At 31.7% G+C, this 19,368-nt stretch overlaps 1 protein-coding gene across 1 annotated transcript in view; it reads right to left on the reverse strand.

Annotated features, from left to right (window-relative positions):
* LOC145692391 (uncharacterized) overlaps nucleotides 1-19,368 on the reverse strand; it is a 710,913-nt gene that overhangs the window by 325,228 nt on the left and 366,317 nt on the right. Inside the window, exon 2 of the mRNA XM_081767694.1 lies at nucleotides 13,807-13,965. Coding sequence (XP_081623820.1) covers nucleotides 13,807-13,965 — 159 coding nt within the window. The remainder of the gene's footprint in view (nucleotides 1-13,806; nucleotides 13,966-19,368) is intronic.

Here is a 19,368-nt window from a genome sequence, read left to right on the forward strand (position 1 = left end):
CGTTCCATCCTGCTTTTTAAATTTCCAAATAGCAAATTCATTATCATCAGAACCACTTCTTTTAAATGTATATTTCATTCGTCCTTTCCACATAATATCTTTATAATCAGAACAAAATCGTGGTAAAAGTCTTAGTAAAAGTACTAATTCTTCATCTCTTCTTCGCCATGTAATTCTTTCCCATCCACACTCATCATAATGATTTGCTTCTGGTTTTGAAATTGTACATGTGTTTACATCTGTCGAAGTTAAACCAGGATAATCTATAATATCTAATATTTGTCCATGTTTACTAACTTGTATTTGAGAAAACAGATGTGGGAAGAGGTTATTAACAAGTCTAATATTTTGACCAGCAATATATTCTCCATTAGCATCTCTACCTCTAATTTCGAAAGTTACATAAATATCAGCATAATAAGGATGAACGAACCCATCCCCAATATCTATATCAAACTCAATAGATCTCTTTGGCTTATTTAAATTTTCGATTTCTTTTGATTAGGTTTAAAGGATTGTAATTCATATGACTCTATTTTATCCATATTTATTATAAAGAAAAATATTGTTATCGATTTATGAGTTCAACCCATAAAAAAACTTAAATATAACTTCTCGAGATATCCTTATTTCTATTCACCTGATTAATGATTTCTGAAAAACTATATCCATCTGTAAACATTTTTAATACTACAATACATAAATACCCACAGATTACCTCGTTAAAATGTTGTATACGATTGCTACTATACTGTGTATTATAACCAAGATATTTTAATAGTGTTTTTGGTGGATTACCTCCGAATAAATCAAACACATACTTTCTATTTCCTTCTTTCCAATAACAAATCCAATGAGTTACTATATTTTTAGACGTATCAAAGTTAAGAATACCACACTCATTCTTCTTTGGTTGTTTAGGTAATTCATCACTCATAAATACACCTCTAAATTTTCTTATATTAAGCTGTTTAACAAGATGAATTAGATCCAAGTTACTTGAGGGTTTGATTTGTTTTTCTTTACTGTTACTGTAAGTTTTTTGGAAGCTTACCATCTTGTTTCTCTTCCATTGGTAAGTTATCTCTCTTTTGTTCTTTTAATTCTGCTTTATTCTTTTTCACATCTTCTACCGTTTTGACTACAGTAGCTACTCCAGCAGCAGCAGATCCAAGAGTACCTATTAAAGCTAAAATGGTTGGAATTGTAAATATAAAACCTTCATAGTGAACTTTATTATCATTTGACCTTATTTCTTTGTTTATTTTCTTAACTTGTGGTATAAAAAGAGTTAAAGACATACATTGTTCTTTACTTAGTTTCGCTTCATTTTGTTTGTTTTGTTTCTTAGTTAAAATGTGATCAGTATTTAATTGTTCAAGTTCTTCGTTAGGAATTTTAAATGTAAAACTAGTCAACTTCATACTTATATATTTATTATAAAACTTTTATGGTAAAATCCATAAAAATTAAACACAAATACTTATAAGCCTAAACCAAATCTTACTTTCGTATTCATAGCCAAAGCAGTTCCTAAAGCAGGTAATCGCTCTGTTAAGAAGTTTGAATCTTTAGCAAAAACTCTTTCCCATGCTTTATTTTCTAATTCTTTGTCTGCAATATGTCTAGAAGCTGTATCTTTATTATCTCTGTAGTAAATATCATGTTCTCTGCAAGCTTCATCTAGCGGGTTAGTACCTTTATCACCTCTTTCTAACCCTTCTTGTAGCTTCGTAAAAGGCCCGCAAAATTCGGAGCCTGGAATATGCAACTCTGGTATTCCCTTCATGTTTAAAATCCTATTCATTAATCCTTTCCCATACTTCTCACTGTTCCAAAATCTTCGTGGTAACGTATTCAATATCCTTGTCCAATAACCTATACCATTCGAATCATTAGGAATAAATTGTGAAAGCTTATTATTAATCATACTCATTATACCTACTTTCTCATTATAACAGTTATCCTTTCCAGCTTTTTCTTCTCCATCTATAACTATTAACCTATGTATTAATTTTCTCACATCATCCATCCATATATATTCTTTAGGTAATTCGTTGTATATTTTAATTCCTTCTCCAGACTTTGGTGTTTTCTTTCTTGGTGGTGTTGATTCTAGTGTTGGTTTTATTAATCTTTCCGGAATAGGTTTGGTAATTTCTTTGTATTTTTCACTTCTACTAGATCGTTGTTTTCTTGTATTTGGATCATTGTTATAAAATACTACATTAGAATCAATAACTATTTGTGTGTATTTTTCTAGATCATCTTCAATATAGTTTCTTGGATTATGTTTTGTCAGTAATTCCCATACACCTTCTATTCCTGTATAATGTCGATTATAATAACTAAATCATCACCACGAATTTTAGCTTTCGTATCCCCAATCATATGTACGATTTTTCCATCTTCATCATATGGTTGAATTCCAAAACTTTTATCATCTCTAGTTGCATATCAAGAAAGCAATCATACCAAAATGGGTAGTTGGTAAAGATTCTATTTCTTCTACTTTATACTTAATTTGCTTTTCCATATGTTTTATTTCTTCTTTTATAGGTGTATCACTTTCACATATTGAGCTCTCATACATAGGAGGAGTTACTAATAAAATTGAATCTACTTTCGCGCTTTTATTTACAATCGGAACTAACTCTTGAATTAAATTTTTATTTTCTTCTGCTAGTTTTGATATATTTTGTTCCAAGCCTTCAATTGCATCTATTACTGATTGATCTTGTTCTTTATTTTTTCATATTTGCTTCGATTAGCTTGTTTAATTTCCTTAAATCTTTTAACAAATTCTTCTTTTAACTTTATATATTTCTTAGCTTCAGCAGCATCCAACTGACTCATTTATTATATAAAGAAAAAAACAAAAACGTAACCTAACGTAATACAACATACATTTTTTGATACGTTCAATTACGTTTCACTCCAGTCTATACTTTTAAAATGTCTTTAATTTTTTTTCTGTATTTACCATTATCCGTTTTCCTAGTCATATCTATTGTTAAGAAACCATGCTCTTTTTCCCAACACTTATTGCATAAAGATTGTAATATTTCAAACGACATATCTGATCCAACAAATTCATCATATATGTGTTTTAAATTTGTGTTATCCTGTCTAAAGATGCAAAGAAAATTTAAGTTATCTCTTATTCGCTGTTTTGGTACTTTTGAATATCTTTGTCTGAGATAGAAACAGTTCAAACCTTTATGACGACCTCGAGTAAAATATTCTCCAACATTCATTTTAGTTGTTCTAAAATGAAATCGTCAAATACTGCCACATAATTCTCACAGTCATCTAACGGAATAATCTCTTCGTTGTTTCCTTTTACTATTGCAATTGTCATTAATATCTCGTTCTAAGTCTTGGAAAAGTTTTATTATCTGTTGGTGTTTAGATTGATGTAAACTTTTAGAATAGATATAAACATTTGTATATTTAAGCCAATCCGGTACTAGTAAAAAGGTAACAATCATTAGTGTCGTTTGACCACAACCCCTAGGTCCTACGATTAAACATCTTATATCATCAGGTAACAATATACCATTCTTCTTTTTTACACTTTGGTCTGATAACCTTACTCGGATATCCCATTTATTCATTTCAACTTTTATTATATAATAAATGAAAGTATTTAATTTAAACGGTTATTCATCTGTAGTAAACATATACTTGCATTATCCATTTGAAAACGATTTAGAAGTAGCTGTTGCAGAATTTTATACAACATACTTAACACCAAACATTACAGAGAAAAATAATAAGTTGACAATTTGTAGCGATAAACAACTTTCTGTGCAACTCGTAGTTCAACCTGGCCAATATATATTAAAAGAATTAGAAGAACATATTAAATCAATTACCCCATTCACTGATTTTTAAAGATCCTTTAGATATTAAATTCACCGAAGACAGAAAGAAAAATAGAGTTAAAATATTTAGTAGGCAATGTGATATAACTTAGATACCATTAACACTGTATTATGTTTTAGCGAGAAGAACTTATCCAGAAAATCAGTACATGTTGGAGATAAGGTGCCAAAGTTTCACCCATTCGATACTATAAATATTCACTGTGATTTAGCAGAAGGTATGATTTTGATACACAATGATGCAACACATAAGGAAACAGATATAATTGCGACGTTTAGAACAAATGCAGAATTTAGAGAACCAATTATATACGAGCCTAGAGAAAAGATATTTTTCCCAATACATCACAAAAATTTAATAATATCAAAGTTTCAATTCGAAATGAGAATTGTGATTTGATTGATTTTGGTGGGGCTCATATAACTGTTCTCCTCGCTGTTAAATAGATATAAATTTTGTATATAATAAATATGGATATCTTTGGTAATGTTAAAAATAGGAAAAATGGTGTCATTAGTGAAGAGATCAAAAACCTTAGTGATCTAGATAAAGTTTTTACATGAAATAATATAACATGGGTTGATTTTAAAAAGAAAAGACTTGTTAATATAGCTGATGCTATTGACCGACAAGATGTAGTAACTTTTCATCAGCTTGAATCAATAAATAGTCAATTAGAAAGTGATAGAAAACAATTAGAGGATGTATTAAAATCATTACAAAACACATACATAAAGATAGATGATATTAACGTCTTCGGAAAAAATATATGGAAGAAATCCAAAAGACTTATAAAAATGTAGTTCTTTTGTTTAGTGCAAAGGTTACTATATCAGAGTTCAATAAATACAAAGCAGAAATGTCATCGCAGTTACAGAATGTTATTAGAAAGAATGATATAGATAAATTTGTTGAAAAAGCTTTCCAAACATTAAACAAAGAAGCTGATATGTTCATTATGAAGAAAGAAACAATAAATCTATTATGTCGATTGAGAACTAAGAATGTTAAAGACCCAATCTTCAGAATTTTTAATCTATCGAATGGTTATAAGTTTTTCTATAATGGGAAAATAATGCATATGGAATTAAGTTCGGATAAATACTATCTTCATATATTTTTGAACGATACTTTAGTTGAAACTTTTCCTTTAGACGTTAAAAATGGTGATGTAATTACGTTTCAAGCAGATAAAAATTCAGCTTTCGAAGAAGGAAAATTACTATCTGTTATTATGTACGTAGAAAGAGAACTTAAATGATTTTTATATAATAAACAGGATGTATTGTGTTAAGTGTAAGAAATCAACAGATACGAAGAAAAAAACCATTAGAATAGAACAAACAAAGAATGGAAAATATATTAAGAAAGGCATTTGTTCTGTATGTGGTGTTACTAAATCTCAATTCGTTAAAAAGAAAGATTGACTAGAAGAAGGTAAAGGTATTAGAGAAGACATTATAGAAGAAATTCACAAACCTTCTAAAAAGAACTATCCTAGGCAAAGTGTTATTACTAAAGGTATAGATGATTTGTGGCACGCTGATCTTGTAGAAATGGATAGCGGTGTGTTGAAAGGTGTCTCCAAGTTAAATAAAGGCTAAAAGTATTTGGTAACGATTATTCATGTCTTTTTGAAATATGCTTTTGCTGTTCTCGTTAAAGATAAGAGTGGTAAAATTGTTACAGGAGCGTTTGAACCAATCTTAAAAATTAGAAAACCTTATAGCTTACAAACAGATCAAGGCAAAGATTTTTACAATAAGGAATTTAAGAAGTTGATGGAGGTAAATAAGATTAATCATTACTCAACCTATAGCGGTAAGAAAGCTTCTGTTGTTGAAAGATTCAATAGAACACTTAAAGAAAACATGTGGAAGAAGTTTACAACACAAGGAAATTATAAATGGATAGAGATATTATCAACACTAGTTAGCGAATATAATAATCGTGTGCATAGAACAATTGGTTTAAAGCCTATAAAAGTTAGCAAGAAGAATGAACGAATAATATTGGAGAAAGTTTATCAAAAAGAATATAAGTGTGTTAAACCCAAATACAAATTAGGTGATTATGTTCGTATAAGTAAATCGAAAGGATTATTTGAGAAAGGACATACACCTAATTGGTCAACAGAAGCAATTGTTTTTAGCGAAGTTATTCCATCTAATCCACCTACGTATATAATTAAATATTCAGAAGAAGAAGATGTACAAGGTAGATTTTACGAACCAGAACTATTAAAGACGAAACACAAAGATGAATACTTGGTGCAAAAAGTGTTGAGAAAGAAAGGTGATAAAGTATACGTTAAATCGCTAGGATTTGATGATTCACATAATAGCTGGATAGATAAAAGTAATGTTGTTATGTAAATATAAATGTTGTCTTTTATGGAATAATAACCATAAAAGGCTAGTTTGAATGAGATAAGGGTAATAAGCGTAATAAAGTTAAAAAAATTTCTAAACAATAAATATGGGTACTATGGATAGTTCTCTTAGTTTAAACGATATTTGTTACGAACAGATTAAAGACAATTATTGGTATGGTATTTTTAATGATTTCAAATTGATTATAGATAAGCGTACAGGATATTTTAATGCTACTAAGTTGTGTCAAAATGGGGAAAAGAGTTTAAACATTTGACAAGGTTAGATAAATGAAAAGATCTCCTACGATATTATAACAAGAAATTAGGTGGACACATCTACACAACCAAAACTCAATTTACATACTTGACTCAAAAGGAACAAATAAACAAGATCTATTAGTATCAGGAACATACGTAAGAAAAAATTAATATTGAGTATCTTATTTTGGATTTCAAATGAGTTTTATGATAAGTGTTACAATATAATCGAAGATTACTTCACACAAGACTTTAAACAGATTCAAGTAACCAAAAAAGTTACAAATAAGAATAGGGAAAATAGAACAAACAATGGAGAGATTGAGAATTCAAAACGAGGCTTAAAAGAAATTGCAGCACCATATACTGACGATAATTCAAAAGATAATTGCCTAATCATATACAAGAAGAACAATCTTAATGATCCTTTCCCTTATTATGCTATCAGATGTCAAAAGAGAAGACAATGTAAGCCTCTTAATGAAGCTGAAGAAAAATATCCGAATCATGAGATAATATACGAAAAGTTTAGAGATCCTAACAGTATTAAGCTATTCAACCTAACGCAGCAAGAACTAGATATTCGTAAAGGTAAGGGTAATGAGTTTTGAACATCCCTATCAGAAGAAGATTTGGTTAAAGAAATTGATTGTTTATACGATCGGTTAATATCTAATCCTATGTAGAAACTTAATTTGTAGTGATGAAAGATTTTCTATATAATAAAAATGGGGAAACATTTTCATTTATTACATGATAGACTTAAAGTAATTCACGAAAATCTTAAACTCTTAGCAACACTATTAGAAAAACAAACATTATTAAAAGAAAAGGAGATGATATTAAAAGAAAAAGAGAACGCAGAACACTCACAAGAATCAAATTGGGATAGTGAAAGTGAAAGTGAAAATGATAATGATGGTTACGAAGGTTATGATGAAGTAGATTCTTCTTAAGTCGCAGTGGTGCTTTATGAATTATTTATATAAGAAACATGTAACGAGTGAAGATGAATTAGTAGCTTTAATGGGGTTATTTCCGTCAAAGTCCTGTCTTAATACAATATGCTAATAAACATCATAATTTTCAGTATTAGCTGTTGTATTAGATAACGAAAATGATTATTTTTTCCTATTTTCTATAATACAAGGGGATGGCATCGATACTTGCTGCTACGCCTATATTCGACAATCTGTGCAATTATTTAAATATCGAAGACAAAATTAATTTTAGTAAATCAGTAGACATGGTAGATCATTTATTTAAAATATCAACAACAGAAAACAATAAAGAACTAGGGCGCTTTATATTAAAATGTAATGCTATGGATCTTCCTTCTAATATACTGGAAACGTTAACTGAAGAACAGTGGAATACAATTTGTACATGTAATTTGTCTGAAAATTGGATGAGAAGATATGATGATAAAATTAACTTTGATCGAATAGCAGAGCATCAAAGTCTTTCAGATGATTTTATAAGAGATTATGATGATAAATTTGACTTTGATCTAATAGCAGAGAATCAACATCTTTCAGATGACTTTATAAGAGATTATGATGATAGATTTGACTTTTATATTTTATCATATCACCAAGAGTTATCAGAGGCTATTATGAGGGAATATGCTGACAAGATAGACTGGGGGATAATAGTAGCATATTGTAATAGTAGAACTAATAAACTATCTGAATCATTCATGAGAGAATTTAAAAAGAAAGCTTATTGGGAAGTATACACAAATGTAGAAATACCAAAAAATTTATATTATTAAGCCGAAAATGAATTAGTTTTCATTAGCTCCATAATAGCTTTGATGGGTTATTACCATGAAAGTCATGTTCTAATACAATCTGCTAATACACATCGAGATTTTCTAGGTCATATGAATATTAGCTGTTGTATTAGATAACGAAATTGATTAAAACTATTTTTTGTAGAATAAAAAAACAATAAACTAATTATGAGTAATTTAATTAAACATACAGTAATTGAATTAAAAAACTTGTGTAAAGAAAAGGGAATAAAAGGTTATTCCCTATTAAGAAAAACAGAACTGATAGACCGTATTAAACAGCATGAGGATGAACAAAACAGATTAAACTTTAACCAAACATTTCCTTTTCAAGAGGACATTTTGAAAAACCAAAACCTAAAAGATTAAGTAGGAAGAAAGCTTTAAAATTGTTCCCATTTAGAAAGGATGCATTTGAAGAAACTAAACCAGAACGTATACCCATCAAAGTAGAATTAGAAGAAACAGGATTCAAGAAGCGTTTACAAACTATTAAAGTTCAAAATACAGGTGGATATAAAGATCCAATAAAATTTTTAGATACGAGTGGAAGAGTTGTTATTAACAAAATCAAAGAAGAATTAAAATTTCATACAGCTAAAGTAAACCTTGTCTTCATTTATGATTATATAAATGATAAGGAAATACAAGAGCGCAATTTCAAAACATCAAACGAGAGAATATTAGAATCAGCTGACTTAAATGAATATATACATCATGCAAAACAAAAACTTCGTAGAGAAATGGAAGAATTTTAAGGTAGAGGATCAGGATGGACATTGAACCAAATTAAATACTTACAAATCAGATTAAACAAGTATGTACCATTAAAAGCTTCTTCCTATATTGAACTTCCTAAACCAATTAAAGAGAAGAAAGCAGTGATTAATATTAAAAATGAAGACAATAAATGTTTCTTATACACTATTGCAAGTTACTTAAAACCTGTTGAAATACATCTTGAAAGACCTTCACAATATAAACGACTTGTTGGTAAATTAGAAAAGAAATATTGTGATAACATTGAATTTCCAGTGCAATTAAAAGATATTCCAAAATTTGAAAGAAGAAATAATATTTCTCTCAATGTTTACAGCTATGACAAGAACTATAACGTATATCCAGTTCAAATCGCAAAAACAAAGCAAGAAAAACGTGTTAATTTGTTATGTCAAAGATGATCAAAATAATAATCATTTTTGTTGGATAACAGACTTATCACGTTTAAAAAGAAGTCAAGTGAAAAACATTCCGAGAAGTTATACTTTTGTGATAGATGTTTAACAAGACACTTTCGAAATGTGAAACAGTTGCAAAACCATGAACTATATTGTAAAGAGCAGGAGGCTGTTAGAATAGAACTTCCTAAATCATATGACAATCAAATAGAGTTTCAAAACTATAATCGGTCATTAAGAGTTCCATTTGTGATAATTGCTGACTTTGAATGTATCTTATGTAAGTTAAAAATAGAGGATAATTGTACTAAAACAGTAAAATATGAAAAAGCATGAACCAATGAGTTTTTATTACTATGTCAAATATTCAAACGGAAACTGGAAAGCCCCTGTTAGTTATATAGGTCCAGATGCCGCAAAAGTATTTATTAAAATATTACAAAAAGAAGCAATAGAAATTATGGAAATATATAAAAGGATAGTTAATATGAATCCGCTCACCGAGGAAGAAATAGAAGCTTATAACAGTTCGGATGCTTGCCATATATGTGAAAAAAACTTGAATGACGTACAACCAACCGTTGAGAAAAAATAAATATATTGAAGGGGTAAATACGGTTCTACAAGGATAGAGACGATATGAGTGAAAAAAGAAAAGAATGGAAATAAGAATTAAGAAAATGTTTGTATAAGATAAATAAAAATAAAGCAAAAGTAAGAGATCATGATCATTTAACTGGAAAGTTTAGAGGTGTAGCTCACAGTTATTGCAATTTAAACTATAAAAATCCTAATTTTATTCCAGTATTTCTTCACAACTTAACTGGCTATGATACGCATTTATTCATTAGAGAGTTAGCTTATGACACACAGAAAATTAAACTGATCGCAAATAATGAAGAAAGGTACATAACATATGAAAAATATATAAAAGCAGGTCCAAAAGATGGAATAAATTTAAGATGGTTGATTCATTTAGATTTATGTAAAAGGGTTTAGCAGAATTAACTAGTAATTTAAAACCAGAACAATTTCGAGAAACATTAAAGTTTTTCCCGATTGATATACTTAATCTAGTTACTACTAAAGGTGATTATCCATTTGGGTTTGTTGATTCATTTGGAAAATTGAAAGAACCTGTTCCATTAACTATAGACAAATTTACAAACAGATTAACAGGAGAAAAAATGAGTCCTGAACGCCATAAGCTTCATGTACGAGTTTGTAAAGAATTCGATCTGAAGTTAACGGAGGACTTAACTGAACATTATAACAAAACATATGTCCTTCAATTAGTAGATATATTTGAAAACTTTAGAGACGTGTGTTTAAAGGCATATGGATTAGATCCTGCATGGTATTATACAGCACCTGGCTTACCTTGGATACAATGTTAAAGATGACTAAAATTAAGTTAGAAATGTTAACTGATTATGGTAAAATACTAATGTTAGAAAAGGGTATAGGAGGAGGAATCTCACAATGCAGTAAACGATATGTAATAGCTAACAACAAATACATGAAGGATTATAATAAAGATGAGTGTTCAACACGCCTAGCATGTCTAGACGCAAATAACTTATATGAATGGGCGATGAGTCAATGCATGCCTTATAAAGATTTTAAGTGGGTTAAACCTTACATAGATATAATGAGCATTCCAGATGACTCAGAAACTGGTTACATATTAGAAGTAGATTTAGAATATCCGAAGAATTTACATAACAATCATTCTGATTTGCCATTAGCTCCAGAAAACATGTGTCCACCAGAATCAAAACAATCAAAACTACTAACGACACTTTACAATAAGGAAAGATATGTAATTCACTATAGGAACTTAAAACTATATATGTCGCTTGGAATGAAATTAAAGAAAGTGCATAGAGTATTAGAATTCAAGCAATCAGACTGATTAAAGAAATACATTGATTTAAATACAAATATGAGAACGCAAGCTAAAAATGAGTTTAAAAAAGATTTTTATAAGCTCATGAATAACTCAGTATTCGGAAAGACAATGGAAAATATTCGAAAGAGACAGCCCATACAATTAGAATGTGATCCTGAAAGATTAGAAAAATTAATTGCAAAACCAAATTTTGATTACAGAACAATATTTACAGAGAATTTGTATGCTATACATATGAAAAAAGAGCGATTGACATTTAATAAGCCAATATATGATGGTATTAGTGTATTAGAATTAACAAAACTTTTAATGTATGATTTTCACTATAACACTATGAAGCCGAAATATGGAAACAATATAGATTTATGTTACATGGATACTGATAGCTTTATATATGAGATTGATACTGATGACTTTTACAAAGATATGGGTGAAATAATTGATCAATTTGACACGAGTGAATACGAGTAAAATAACATATATGGACTACCACTAAGAAACAAGAAAGTCATAGGTAAGATGAAAGATGAGAATAAGGGTAAAATAATGACGGAAATTATTGGGTTAAGAGCGAAGATGTATGCTTTTAGAGTAGAAAAGAAAGAAAAGAAAAAGGCTAAGGGAGTAACTAAAGCTGTAATATCAAAGCAGTTGCAGTTTAATGATTATAAAGAAAGCTTATTTAAAAATATCAAAACATATAAAGACATAAACCTCATTAGAAGTTATAAACATGATGTATATAGTACAACCGTTCATAAGCTAGCATTAGATTCTTCAGATGATAAAAGATATATATTACGAGGTGGTGTAAATACATTAGCTTGGGGACATTGTAAGATAGAAAAGAAGTAGATGTAAGTTCTTTATAGTTAAGCGCCATAAAAATCCATACGCAAACAACATGTTTAGTAATTATATTAGCCATCTAGTGGTGATTTTTAGTTAGTGATATTATATCAATTTTCTTTAAATTCTGGCAATCTTTTTTTTTTATCCAATTACGAAGTTTTATATGGGATATGGAGCAAAAGGTCTCATTATAATATGCAGGAATTCCACATACAGCACATTTATTATTAATATTTCTTTCGTTAGTTTAAGTCATAAGATGTAGTTTCGTTCTTTCTAGTATGATATGGTGGGAAACCAATGCATATTATATCTTTAAATAAAATAACTTGTGGTGCTGGTATTGTTAAACCTATAGGGCTATATGTTGGATCTATAAGCTTACATTTTGATAATGTAGCTGGTCTTAAAATCATAAATGGTGTGTCTATATCCTTAAAGAAAAGATGCATTATTTTTATAAAGTCATGCTCTAACATTTTATTATGTATTTCAGCCGCTCCTTCTTTTGATAAAAGTGAACAATCTAACAACGCCCCAGAATAATATAAACCATGCTCAATTTCTTTCTTCTCTGCTCTATAACATATTTTACACTTATCAGAACTCTTGTCCCTATTTTGAGCGAATTTTCAGTATTGTTTTAATTCGCCACAAATTATGCACTTTTTCATGATTTATTAAATATAAATTATCCAAAATAATTATTTCTTTTTTGTTATAACTAGATAGATTTCATGATTTTGATTTTAAATACCTATGTGCAGTGCAATTACTCAATCTACTTTGTGCTATTTTTCTTTGTTAAAATACTATGGTCAGTGGCGGATTCATAAATTTTTTGGCAATTAGGGTTTGAGGGGGGGAAGAATCCTAGAACATACATACATACCCTACTTCACGAGTATGAAATCATATCCATGAAGAAATAAAATGTGGACTTGAACTAGGAATTCATGTTGTTGTTTAGTGCAAACGCTCTTTGCCTTTGCTGGGAGACCCAGGTTCGATTCCCGACGGGTGCTCATGTGGTTCGGATTCCACGTTAATCAGTAGGTCCACGTGTCATATAGCCTCGTTGTTGAACAGGACGTTAAACCCAACATCAACTCAACTCAACTCTCTTTGTCTTTGCGAATTCTGTGGAATAATTTGAAGTATATACGACAACAAATATGTTTCTTGTCCTGTATTGTTGTTAAACACGGTCACTTATTCTGATGGAAGAGCATTGACTAAAAATAAAAAGTAGAGGCGAATATTCTTACACAAGTGGAACGAGAACGGGGAATGGCAGAAATTTCATAACGAGGAACTAGATAATTTACATCGTTTAGTTAACATTGTTAGGATTACGGGTAGTAAGTCTAATTGTTCTTCTCTCGGTTTTGAAATGTTTTGTTAATTATTGTCTGAACTTCAGTATTTCTGTTGATCGCCTCATCATAGTCTCATCAGAATATACCTCGTATAACTTTCTGTAGGTTAGGTTAGGTTATTACATCTAGATATAGACATATTTCTGTAGAAATGTTCTAGGATTACTTACACTGTAGTTGTTACAGGATGTAAGGCAGTTAAAGCAAAATTTGCATAGGTTTGAGATAATAGCAAAGCGCTAAAATCTACTTCCTTGTTCAGTATTCGAACTAGCAGGTCCGATGTCGGCGAATCATCTTCAACGTATTGTGTATTTAATATCAAGGAGCTGAAATAGAATATGTAATGTTAATTTTTATTTCCATGCTGATGTTAATAATTCAATGTTAGATAGTATACAATTTTAATGTTAATCAAATAGTTTAGTCAACGATTGGTAATTATATTCGCATCATGTAAATTGATTATAAAATTTCAATAATAACGTATAAATAGGGATGCGAAATTTTCGTTTTAACGATAATATCGAAAAGTTGAAAAGGCAAAGTAAATTATATAGCAGAGATGGGCATTTTTTCTAACCCTCACTCACCCTCACCCTCAGCAACCCTCACCCTCACACTGACAGTTACTTTCATATATCAAATAAACAATAAGTAAGGGTAAATATGATTCTCATTAAAGTGATTGACATTTATATATTGGCATTTATATAAGTATACATTATATCTACGGTATATATATATAGGTGGCTATTTTCCACTGGATTCGCTCGGTTTCGCTCTCACTGTTCATTTGAAGCTAATTTTTTTTTTTTTCAGTAGCGAGATTATATGAGACCTCTCGTCCCGAAGGCGAGAACACTCACCACTTATTCACAAGAAATCAATGCGACTATAAGTGCCCTGCATCATTTAGCTGTTTTGTCAGATATGTACTAATCTTTACTGGAATAGGAACTGACATATCCTCAATTAAAATATTGTGACAAACAACACCAAAATCGAATTGTGGGAAACGACCCACCATTGTTACAGAGTAGCTTTCGAAAAGAGACTTCAATGTAACTAAGGATGCGTGTGTTTTCTAGTCCATTGATTTATATGAGAAAGTACCTTTTTGTATTGTACGGGATTTAGATGGTTTAATTTTCCTAATTTCGTCTTCTGACTTATTTAAGTGTCCCTTGCTTTGAAAATACATAAATCACATAATACAGTAGTTAAATTTCGCATAGTAGTCCTGTACAATTAGAGATCTCAAGAATAAATCAGTAAAATTAACTTGCTAAAATTCTCTCTTATTTCAAAGAATAAATAGAATGTTTCCTCATATAAATTAATGGCCTGAGAGAGCATGATGGTGTCGATATTCAACACTCTTGTTTGTTGGGATTTATAAAACCTACAATTAAAATAATACATATTTCGCTCGACATTTCTATGAACGTACAGCTTCATTACTTGTTAGTATGTCAGTTTCCTACCTCGGAAGTTCAAGAGGTTTCCTTACTCTATGATCTTAAGGTTAAAAAAGGGGGCATAGAATTTGTTAACAAAACAACAAATATAATTGCCAGTCTCAAACACCACTCATAAAAAACTACAAAAAAAATATTACTATTTCCAAAAACAGTCTCAAATGTCAAACACCCCTTAAGTGGATAAATATGACACATTACTAATAGTATATCGACTCCCTCGCCCGACCCAATCGATTCCCTCACCCTCAATCAAATCCCTCATCCTCAGCCACCCTTACCCTCAATCGACTCCCTCACACTCACAGTTACCTTCATGTACTAAATAAATAATAAGTAAGGGTAAATATGATTCTCATTCAAGTGATTGAAATTTATATATTGTAATATACGTAGATATACATTATATCTACGGTATAGTACTATTCGTCCATATCTCCATTTAATGTTATAATGATCTCTAATTTAGTTACTAGAGAAATTCTTTCATCACAGCGTACAGTCCCAGAAGCGCAGACAGAGTGTCCCGTCACGTTGAATTAAATGATATTCTAAAGCGTGCTTTGGCCAGCATAGACATGCCTTCAATTTTAGAACGATCAGGTTTATCAAGGAATGATGGAAAAAGACCAGATGACATCACGTAAATCCCCCGGGAAAAGGTGCAATGTCTAGTATGGGATGCCACTTGTGTTGATACTTTTGCAGCTTCTGATATCGTATCAACATCTAAGAAAGCTGGAAGTGCGGCAGAAACAGCGTGCAGACGAAATCATTTAAAATATACATGCTTAAAAGAGGACCATATTTTAATTTCCTTTGCTGTTGAAACAATTTTTTTTTTTTTTTTTTCAGGAAAGAGGCAAAGAATCTAGTGAAACAAATTGGTTCGCAGCTGGTTGTGAGTTTAGGAATTCAGCGGGGAAACGCAACTTGTATTTTTAAATCATTCCCCTCTGCTCCTATAATGGAAGAAGTTTTTTTTTTAATCTTAAATAGTTGTAGGAGACATTGAGGACGAAGATCGGCCTAAGTACCAAGAAAATTAATTCTTTTAATCCAAATTTCTAATACTTGTACTTCATTTGTATCAATAGTTTACTATATATTATTCTGTGTTTAGTGTTGTGATATAATCAGTATTGTATGTGTACTTTTTTTTCTTGGCGCACTAGTGGCTGTATGCTATGATGAAAGAATTGCTCTAGTAACTAAATAGGGATGGTACCGAGACCGAGACCGAGACGGACTTTTATATACCGAGACAAGACCGAGACCGAGACGGATTTTACGTAATCGAGACGAGAGCGAGACGAGACTTAGGTGATTCTCGAAAATCTCGGTCTCCTCTCGAATATTGATAAAAATTAAAATTGCCTTCACTCATTTTTTTTTTCGTCGCAGTGTTACATAATATGGGAACGGTTGACTGATGCAAAGTCCTATATTTAGGAGGTGCCTATCAGGCTCAGGCTTCTCCCGAAATAAATTTGTGATCATTTTTTCGCACTGCACGTACAGCACAAATGTTCCTTACCCGTTCCTCAAACCTCCCCCGAAACAAAATCCACTGCTGATGTAGTCTTCTCTCTCTCTCTCTCTCTCTCTCTCTCTCTATCTATCTATCTATCTATCTATCTATCTATCTATCTATCTATATATATATATATATATATATATATATATATATATATATATATATATATATACAGGGAGTTACAATATACAGGGAGTTTCAAAACAACACCGACAATATTTGTGAGGTGATTCCTGACAGCAAGTTAAGACAAAAAGTATAGACCAAGCTGGGTGCACAAATGCTTCCTTTTGGAGTTAAAGGCTGCTGAAAACATGAAAAAACGAATTTTGATGTCCATAGCTTCAATACTATGTGATCGACCGTAGTCGGTCAAGACTTCACTTAGGGACTAATATGTGCCCTATCCAAAAATATATGTTTCAGAATCCTGCGGTACTCACCCAACAGTTTTCATAGAGGGAGTTTGGCTAAGGGCATATAATTTGAAATAATCACAAACTACCTCTGTAAAAACTGTTGCAGAAATACCGGAGGGTACTGATACGTGGTTATTTGGATAGGGCACATACTAGTTCTTAAGTGAAGTCTTGAACCGACTACTGTAGATCCCATAGTAGGCCAATTGGAGCTATGGACCATTAAAGTTCATTTTTTCATGTTTTCGGCAGCCTGTAACTCCGAAAGGGAGCATTTGTACACCCAGGATGGTCTATACTTTTTGTCTTATCTTGGTGTCAGGAATCACCTCCCAAACGTTGTCGGTGTTGGTTTGAAACACCCCGTATATATATAGGCGCGGATCCAAGGGGGCTATAGGGGCTATACCCCCCCCTTGACGTTCAGGTATACACTGGATAAAATGGGCTTCGTTCCTGCTTTACACTGGGTAAAGCGGCAAACTATGGTTAAGTTCCTCTCCTGATCATATCCTGGATCCGCCTCTGTATATGTATATATATATATATGTATATATATATATATATATATATATATATATATATATATATATATATATATAGAGAGAGAGAGAGAGAGAGAGAGAGAGAGAGGGAGAGAGAGAAAGAGAGAGATACATACATAGATAGATAGATAGATATAGGTAATATAAATAAAATAGAGTTTGTGTGTTTGTCTGTCCGTCTGTCTGCATGAGATCTGGGGACCAGACGAGTGGCCGAGATTTGTCAAATTTTGGTCACAGATACCTTGATCCAGGCCCCAGACCGGGACGATTTTTTTAAAAATTCAAACCAGAGAGTATCACGGGGGGCCACTTCCAAATTCACCCCATTCGGTTGCTGGTGGGGATTACCGAGACATTTAAAAATATTAAAAACTGACAGATATTAGTGTCATATCCATATTTTCGTGGCCACTGAGAACAATCGTGACAATTCCAGTAGCGATGACTTCAAATTCAGCTACCATTGTATGCGACCCTGGGGGCTCCTAACAGAACAATTACAAAGGAGGCATATGCCTACCATGCTTCCTCAGGAACATGGGAATGTGTCCAGTATGTGCCTTATGTACCTCTGAGAGAGAAATCTCATGGATGGCAAGTGATAGTCATAGTCCACGCCGTAAGCGTCAATGAACCACAAAATTACTCCCCCAAAATATGTTAAATCGCCTATATACATAATGTTTTTACATTAAGGAGAGTCTAAAAAACACTTTAAACAAGTAAAAAAAAATGTACCCTAGGGTGGGCGCAAACCACCAACCTTTCGATTATAATATCGCCTATATAACCTATAGCCGCGTGCTCTTCCGACTTGGCCACGGAAAAGATGAATAGAACGTCGCTTGTACAGGGATAATCGTTGAGGTCTTTTGGACTTGGCTATTCAAAGTGCTCCTTTAACCGCATATATTCGACGATAATCGTTTGGGATCAGATAAAATCTGCTCGCCATGTAATTTTATAAGAAAATGACAAGTGTCTATTTACTTATTTCATGGTTCTTCCATATTCACTTTCAAGTGATCGGCGACAGTTACCATCTAATCAAGTTGATGCGTTTGTTGCTTCTAGTATACAATCGCTTAGAAAAAGGAGTAACAAATGCACCAAATGTGGGAGATGAATTTAGAACACCTAAATATAGCATGCTTAACACACGTTGTGCTGTCACGGTATCCGAAACAATATGTACCTAAGGGACGTACCTTGAACATGACAGATATATGTCCCAAGTGACGACAGAGAAACAAAGTGCGAAAGTGAGCCAGGTATATAAATGCTATATTTGTGGTACCTAGTTGCAAATTTCAATTAGGTGTAACAAGTATCTAAAACTGTAAGTTGCTGAAGTACATACTTAGCACATGAATATCATTTGTGCCAAGTGTCGGGTACCTAAAAAGTAGCTGGGACACCTAAATGGCACATGCCTAGCAAATCTTGTGCTATTAGAGGTACTTGCGGGGTAGTTTCCGATATATGTAAAAGTAGTATTGACTGATGTTAGTGTCAAATTCAGTTTTCGCGGTCGCTGAGATTAATGGTGAAACTCGAATCGCATTAGCTTCCAAATTCATCGCATTCGGCTTCGGGCCGGGGGTTACCGGGGAATACCGAGAAATGTAAAAATAATCCAAAATGACCGACATTAGTGTCAGATTTATAGTTTTAGTTGTCACTAAGATAATTGGTGATATTCCCACAGGCGTTGACTTTCAAATACAGCCCCCATCGACTGAGAACC

This window comes from Thermobia domestica, chromosome 8 (assembly GCF_964235325.1).
Source record: "Thermobia domestica chromosome 8, izTheDome1.hap1.1, whole genome shotgun sequence".
NCBI lineage: Eukaryota > Metazoa > Arthropoda > Insecta > Zygentoma > Lepismatidae > Thermobia > Thermobia domestica.